Raw genomic sequence first — 8,624 nt, 5'->3', positions numbered from 1 at the left:
ACTTTCTCTTACACATTCATACAGAATCCTTAATCGATTATCCACCATTTAGCATTAACAACTTGGATAATCTTACACAATATTTGCTTACTTGAGTGTTTATATAGTTGTCTCAGCTTTCTTCTATTAATGCATCCACAATTTCCTCATCTTGTTTCTCAACTTCCACTTGTGGATTATTTGTAAATAAATTTATGAAAGCTCATGAAATTGTAAATTAGAACATTATGATTCTCGACATATCATAATATATCCATTTCTTAAACTTCAGCCCTTTTCAAATAAAATTAAGAAATCAAGGATAAGCTAAGAAGTTTCGAAAAAGTTTTGGTTAGAGATGAATCTGGAAGAGAATTCTAACAGTTATGTATGCTCTGTATGCATGACTCCTAAATCTTCTTTAGGAGATCACGAAAACATAAAGAATAGAAAATGAAAGAGTTGTACCTTCTCTGATATTATCGGTGCCTTTTAGATTGAAGTCTTCTATTTTCCCAATGCTCCACCCATTTTGAGTATTGTCTTCTGCCCAACAATAATATTTTACTGAAAACGTAACAAAATCAGTGACCTTTTCTCTACCGCAAACAAATCCGTTCAGATGTTGATCAATTTTCTAATAGCATGTTATTAACTGTAAAACTACTATATATTTGGTCAAATTAAATTTCTGTATAACCTAAAAGCATGTAATTTGTCACAAATTCTTATACAAAGAAAGAAAGAAAAGAAAGAATCATAAACAAGGAGAGGAGAGGAGCATATCATATCACACAAATCATGGACTCTAACTTGCGATATATTGGTGAATGGAAAGTCCATATACCTATCACTACTACTCATGCAAGTCAGTGTCAATTTCCATGTACTCACACCCATCTACATTTTTAGAATAAACATTTTCAATCATGTATTAATTATTAATCCCAAAATCATTATATCAATACCTCACACTTCATTTGATCTCCATTATAGCTCCACCATTTGGAAGGAACACAATCCAAATATTTACACCACCAATAGTACTCCCTTATATTAACATCACAAGAAACAGTCACAACAGTCCCCACCATTCTGCACACGACAAACAAAACTAAATTAGATAGGAAAAACAAAAACAAAAACAAAAGTAAACAAAGGATCCAAGACTCATAATGCCACAAATATAAACAGAACCATGCTCCTTAACACGGGTCTGTCAAGCTTCTGCCTATGCTTGGCAGAACATTTTACTTCATACTCAAAGAAAACACATTTTCCTTGAGCTATTTTCCCAAGTTGATATTTTAACAGCAGCACAAATCCCAAAAAAATAACACCAAGCACAGTACAATATTGATCCCAAAAAAATAGCAGCAAGCCCAGTACAATATTGATTATCGAAACAGATACTAAAACTGCAATAGCTGTCAACTTATTGTAGTGAGTTGTCCAGTTTTGGACAAGAGCTGAAAGCATAGTGCCAATCAATCCAAATAGTGCAGCAGAAGATGCATAAGAAGGTTTGTCGTTTAGAAACAAGGCAGCAACTAAACTACCGCTCATTGCAGAGAGAACATAAGCTAGCTAGACAATCCTAACTGTAAATTAACCTTATTAAAGAGAAAGAAACAACATATTTTTACAAGAAAACTAACCAGTTAACTAGCTTCACAAGAAAAATAAAAGATTGTAAATCAATTTCGGAATCTCATCGCTAAACAGAATAAAAGACTCCAAAACTCATTTGAGAAACTTGACTTCATGTTTTTGATATGAAATCATCACAATGGAGGGACAACACTAGATAACACGGTTGAAAGTGATGGACCAAACAAAATACAACTTGAAAATATAATCATTGGTTTTGCGCCTGCAAAATATAGGGGTAAAAACTATCAAATTTAAATATATCTGTAGGCATGATAATGAGATTTTTCAAAGTACACTGGAAACTATAACGAAGTTCGGGATCTATCTCGGAGAGCGAATCGTCAGAATCATTGGCATGATAATGAGATTTTTCAAAGTTGCTAGCTGGTGACCTTCATTTTTGCATCTTTAAACTTATCCTCTTCTTCCCCTCTCCATGAAGCAGAAGAAAGTAGTTCATTCTTCCTCTTCGCCGTTACCCCTGAATTTCAAAAATGACCTCTTCTCTCTCTAATCTCCCCTAGCTAGATTAGAATACCAAATCAAGGAATGCTGGAGATGGCGCTATTGAGGAGAACGACCACCAGAGAGACATAAAATTTCACAATTCTATTTAACCTAACTTCATAACTCAAATAGCAAATATTCAAATTAAATTATAATTTTTTTTAACTTCAATTTATTAGATTAATTATAAATACATTTATTTTGAACTTGAATTATTTAATAGTTAATTTATTATATTATTTATTTAGAGAAATTATTTATTGTATTTTATATGATATTAATTTTATTTAATTAATTTAATATTAATAATAAAATAATATTTAATTAACTCAAAATATAAATAAATGTAAACTTTGATATAATAATAAATATACAATTTGATTTTAATTGTTAAACAAAATTAAAATTAACAAAATAAGTAAAATATAAAAAAAAGAAACCAAATATTAAAACAAAATGCTATTTAATTATTGTTTGAAGATTTTTTAAATATAAATAAAATAATAAAGGTTGTCATAAACACCCACTCAAAGGTTGATAAAACATTTTTTTCTTCTGACTTTTGCCAACGCTTAATATGTGTTGGCATTTATGTGTCATCGGAGGTATATTTTGTTGTAGTGATGCTTCACTCAACTTAGATAGAAAGGAGAACTTGCAGGTCTTCCAAGTTACCTTAAAGTTGTTAGTACATTGAATGAAACACATAAAATTCTAAACTCTGGAAAGTATATTTTGACCGAAAAAGTACTGTCATATCCGCATGTAATTTGTTGACACCAGTTATATATCTGAGGAACATTTGGTATTGAGTTTCCTCCTCCGTTTTTAGTAACAAAATGAACCAAAAGTAGGACCAAACTGAGAGAAAAAAATCAGAATGTAGAAGGTCAAAAATATATGTCAAAATTTGTTGTTAGTTAAATGTGTAATTGAAGAAACAAACCAAGCAACTTCATCTCTAGTTGTATATTTTCCTACATGTTGACATTACAATGATATGCGAAATTGAACTTCCTATCAATAGAATTTGCACTATAAATAGAATTTGCAAGACGGTTTCAAAAATGAGAAATGATTGGAAAGGGAAATTGGGAGAGAGAATTTTAAAGGAAATGATGTGGCGCATTCTGATTGGCCCAAAAATAACAAAATTTCTCTCTCTTCTCTCTCCTTACACTTTATCATTTTTCAACTAGTGATATATTGACACATCATTCTTTCCCATTCTCTCTCCCAAATTCCTTTCCCTATCACTCTTCTTAGAATGAACATGAGATTTATTCTTTAATTAGAATCCCTTCTTCTATTCATGAGGAGTATGATCAATTCAAGATACATTATTTTTTGTTAAGTCTTTTTCACCTTTAATAATATTTGAGACAAAATTTAAAATAGTCCCTACACTAGATGTCAAGTTTTGAATAGGTCCTTGAACTATATAAATGTAAAATCAAAGTAATAAACAAATTTTATATTACCTCATCAAGATGAAAATTCGTGAGATTCATCTTGAAAGTTAAATTTGTTTTCTTTTCTCGTGACTTTATTTTGTTGACTTGTCACAATTTGTTTTCTTTTCTCATAATTTATTTTGTTGACTCGTCACAACTTGATTTGTATTTGTGAATTTTTTTTCTCCAGATTATGTGATCTTCATTAAGCTAAGATTAATTAAAAACGTCTTTGCTTCTTCTTTAAAAAATCTAATTATAAGTCTTTTATTTTATTGAACTAATTTTAAGACTTACACATACCTTACTTCACCAATGCTACGAAATTTCATTAATATTGATTTTAGAGTATGTTTAACTTTTGTTCCTTCATGATGTATTCCTGCCCAAAAGGACAATGCCACAACATGGATCAGATTTTACTTAGGTTGTCTATTTTTTGTTTTCGGCTTCATTTTATTCAGTAATTCACTATATCAAATTTATTTGATTATTTTAAGCCAGAAGATTTATAAAAAATTGTAACAAAGATACTATGTTGGTATTATTAAAAAGTAAGATGAAAACATGATCTATTTATCAATGCAAATACATGGTCCATTTTAATTATAAATGAATGCAATAACATTTCCCTTTATATAATAGAGGGCGACTAATACAAGTGCATTTTGTAAAATAGGGAAATTCAGGAGGATAGAATATAATTAAACGGTCCTTATAATATCGTTTACAAACTGATTCACAAACATTTGCCGCTGCTGGAACACTCAGATGAACATTTTGATGAACAATCTACTATCGGTATTGCTTGTCCAGCACTTTTTTCCGTCATCAATAGAATTCCTGCCATTACCGATTTAAAATTACAAGAACTAATATTAAGAAATTATTTATTTTTATCTAATATGTTATGGTTGTGACCTATCATGAAACCACTCTAAATTCTTTGAAATAGTGATTCGGAAAAATAGAAAACTAAAATACATTACCTGCTATAATAGCAAGTCAAATGACTAGAAATGAGACTTTTGATTTTGCCAAAGTTATTTACTTAGGCCTAAATCAGATATGAAAATCTAAACAATGAAAAAAGTCATTTTATACAAGTTATTATACATTTGCATTTATTGTTTGAGATATTTAGAATCATTAAATTAAAGTCTCACCATAATATAAGATTTTTATAATCTTGTGAATAATTAATATTATTATAAATAAATGAATAAAGTTTAAATATCGAGATTGATGGAATAAATTTTAAATATCCTTTCGTTCTTCCAAAATTGTAAAAACCTTCACATAGGATTTCAACAATATTATATAAAGATAAATAGTTATTTAAAAAATTATAATTTGATTATTTCTTAAAAAAACAAAAAGAAAATTAATGAGGTAATATTTATTTATTTGTTTCTCTTATTCACATATAGATAGAGTGATATGTGTGTGCATAGAGTTCTTCACATTGGGTATGCATATTTGGTTATTCTCAATTCAATTTGATATATTTTTTATAATTCATATCTCTAATATTCAAACATTTTATAATCTTAGTTAATAAAAGTGAACTATATATACCATATGAAAATGTATCATACAAAAGATATTAATGGATAGAGAAAATGTTAATTATGTTTATTTCAATCATCACAAAATATTAAGAATGAAGAAGCTATAAAAACAATTATTTATTGTGAAAAAAATTAATTAAAGACAACTTATGAACACAATTATACTATCAATGTCCCATGATAACTGATACTAATAACATTAATATTATTTCCGATGATACGCCTCTTTTGTTTGTTTATATCAAAGAAAATGAAAAGTTTATGTGTATACATTAAAAATATTAGAAGATTTTGTTTATATAATATCCTTAGTGAAAATATTATTTATTTAATAATTAAATCAATTTTAATTTTTTTTTGTCCATTAAGTCTTTATGAATTTATACAACTCTATTATTGTAATTATTTATCTCGAACTTTCAAACTATCATCTTTATAGGTTCCATATTAGTTAGACTTATAGAATCATAACTGAGGCCATTTCTTGAGTCGGCCAATGGCTAAACATAATTCTGATTAAATTTTAACTTTTTTTTATGAATGCTCCAATAGACAATTAGGAATTATTAATCAATAAATGTATTATCAAAGAGCAATGACAAATCATTTCACAATTACGAAAGCTAATATTCGAGAGGGAGAAACAATCGGTAAAAATCAAAGATATTTTAAAATAAAGTTGTTGAACTTATAAACATGTGAAGAAGTTCTCTACAAACTCTAAAGACCTTCCTAAAGCTTCGTAATATAATAAGCGACGAAGAGGGTAAGTGGTTGACCACGTGGTCGGGAAAAATGCCCCTTAGTAAGGTTATGAGGTCGACAATGACAAATAATTCAAATTTTACTTACGTTTTAAGTTTACAGTTATGTTTTCGCCCGAAGATAAACTCGAGATCTTTACCTTATGAATACAATGATCTAACAAAATAAGTTGTTGGAGAAAAAATATCTAAAATATTATAATTTTTTTTCTCCAACTCATGAATTAGGTGATAAATTCATATATAATAACATAAATGTTTATCATAATTTTATTTAGTACAATATTTATATTTTTGTTTAATTCATAGTATTTAAAATAATTTTTTAGATTAAATTATATTATAGAGTGATTAACGTCTTAAATTTTTTTTATATTTTTTTATATATATACAACATAAACTATATTATCTTCAAAGTTCAATTAGCAACATTTATTAATTAATTTATTATTCAGTGTTGAAATTAAAAAAATATTTTGTTTTTTTAAATGAAGATATGATTTTTAGGATTTTATGAACCATTTTTATATTAACTATAAAAAAATGTATTTGTATTTTTAAAAGAGAAAATGAAAGTTAGGGGTGTAGTCCACATTGAAAGGAGTTCTTATTACTAATATTGAGCAATTAAGATTAATATAATTGTAAAATTAAAAATGTAAATAAAAGGACAAAACTCAAAGGAAATTTGTACTGTGATTATATATTTTTTTCTCTACCCAAATCTAAAATATTTTATTTTTTAAATAAAATATATTTATTTTAGAATTTCATTGACAAATTTAATATAAAATATAAAAAATTTATTTGTATTTATTTATTTATTATAATATTGAGTTTAATATTAACTCTTTAATAAATCAGTGATAAAATTATATAATTTAAAAAAAAATGTTGGTTACTCTTTTATTTATACAAAGACTCATAGGCCCAAAAGAAAGGCCCAAATGAAAGCTTTTAGAAACCCTAATTATCTTTTTTATTTTATCTCGCCCGCCGCTTTCTTCTTCTTCCCCTATTTATATTGTTCTCTCAAAATTGGAATGAACCAGTTCGATCTCTAGTCATCTTCTTCCTCTCATTATGCGAAGATTCAAAAACCATGTTAGCGTAACTCTAAAGAAAGAAGTTTACGTCTACGATGGTTTATATATAACTTCGGGCTTTGGGGTAAAAGGTATTCATCAGCCTGATCTCAAATCTATTTCAGATTTTATGTCTCTTTTCATAATTTCCTACATTAACTAGCTTGATTAATTTGTTCTTTGTTCTTCACAGACTGGTCATTTGATGGATGCAAGTATGCAAGCCATTGACGATCTTACAGCTTGCATCCAAGCATATGAGCCTTTTGAAGAACTCCGACAGTATCCATGGGATGAAATTAGAATCTCGATGCTAATTTCAAGTTCATACGGGTTGGATGATGCTGAAGAAGGATTAGAACACTGGGTTAAATGTGAATTGCAAGTATTCACCAGTTGTCTCAGTCTGGTAAGGGAAAATGTCTACCAGGGAAAATGTCTACTAGGGAAAATGTCTGTTATTGATAATAAACTGTTAAATGTGTTTCTGATACTAAGAGGATATTAGATTTTAGAACTAGTGAAGTTGTGTAACATATTGATCCGTGTAATTGTAACCGAAATGAAATAAAAGTAATTTAGTTGAATGTGTTCTTCAATTATTTTTTATGATTTTATTGTTGTTAAATATGTTGAATGTGTTAACCCAAATTTGTTGGAATTAGTGTAATTGTATTTGAGAATCCTTACATTAAGAAAAACATAATTAAAAAGTCATGTTCAGTCCTTATTGTAAGGAGATTCCAAGATAAGTTTTTACTGATTTTAATACAATTTTAAATATTAAGATATTAAATAATAAAGATTGAATTAGTATGGTTAAAATAGGGATAACAAATTTTTAATATAATATATATTAAAATATATTAAAAACTTATATTATTATAAAAAAAAAATAATTTTACTATTCTTATAAAATATAGTAAATAAATAAATATATTGGTAATTTAATATATTTAATAATGTTTATGGTGTTCGGAGCAAAATCAGGGTAAAATCATTGGGGTCGGGTGCGGGAATCACAAATATCATCCCCGTTCGGTTTCGGGGAAAAACCGTCCCAAACGGGGCAATTCGGTTCGGTTTTCACAGAACGGTTTCAAATTGACATCCTTAGTTAAAATGATGATTTTTATAAAGTATAGATATTTTTTATATTTTTTTATTAAGATTTGAAGGTTTTGATATATATAAATAAAATAATAAATAATAATTTGATAAGGAGAGGGATTGAAGGGGAAATTTGATAAAATAGCCCTATTAAAGGGATTAAATACATAAATGGACCCCACTTCATATTGTTTGTAAAAAAAGCTATTTTGTTCTCCGAAAAGTCTGTAATGTCCCTCTCGCGCCTAATTTACCGCTCAATTACGATAAATGTCATTCACGCATTTTATTTAAAATGCGTTAGTTCATAAACGCGTTTTAAATGAAACGCGTGACTGACATTTCCTATAAATAGAAAGTCGAGAAATGCAACTCACGCGTTTCATCTAAAACGCGTCTATGAACTCACGCGTGAATGACATTTCTTGTCTTTCATTGTATATATATACTTTATTTTTTATCATAATTTAAAAAAAAACTCATTCACGAATATCGATTGAC

General features: G+C 27.8%; 1 protein-coding gene and 1 long non-coding RNA gene across 2 annotated transcripts; one reads left to right on the top strand and one right to left on the bottom strand.

Moving 5' to 3' along the window:
• Positions 1-237: 237 nt before the first annotated feature.
• LOC124930576 (RHOMBOID-like protein 8) lies at positions 238-4,443 on the bottom strand. Its single transcript, XM_047470908.1, has 4 exons — positions 4,341-4,443; positions 1,332-1,562; positions 948-1,093; positions 238-879 (listed from the first exon to the last, which is right to left on the bottom strand). Exons 1-4 carry the CDS (start codon positions 4,441-4,443, stop codon positions 658-660), a joined length of 702 nt encoding a protein of 233 aa, XP_047326864.1. The 3' UTR covers positions 238-657.
• A 2,492-nt stretch (positions 4,444-6,935) lies between these two features.
• Positions 6,936-7,612, top strand: LOC124928570. Its single transcript, XR_007098560.1, has 2 exons — positions 6,936-7,105; positions 7,207-7,612. It is a non-coding gene; the product is annotated as an uncharacterized LOC124928570 (long non-coding RNA).
• Positions 7,613-8,624: the final 1,012 nt, after the last annotated feature.

This window comes from Impatiens glandulifera, chromosome 3 (genome assembly GCF_907164915.1).
Source record: "Impatiens glandulifera chromosome 3, dImpGla2.1, whole genome shotgun sequence".
NCBI lineage: Eukaryota > Viridiplantae > Streptophyta > Magnoliopsida > Ericales > Balsaminaceae > Impatiens > Impatiens glandulifera.
The sequence above is the reverse complement of the archived record's forward strand: the minus strand, read 5'-3'. Positions and strand labels throughout refer to the sequence as shown.

Bases quoted from the DNA above. Each gene is read 5' to 3' on its own strand.
- LOC124930576 (XM_047470908.1), bottom strand. From the start codon at position 4,443: ATGGCAGGAATTCTATTGATGACGGAAAAAAGTGCTGGACAAGCAATA. The intron at 1,094-1,331 runs GTACTGTGCTTG...TATCTAATTTAG, and splicing joins ATTTTTTTGGGATCAATATT to TTTTGTTTGTCGTGTGCAGA. The intron at 880-947 runs GTATTGATATAA...CTAAAAATGTAG, and splicing joins GAGATCAAATGAAGTGTGAG to ATGGGTGTGAGTACATGGAA.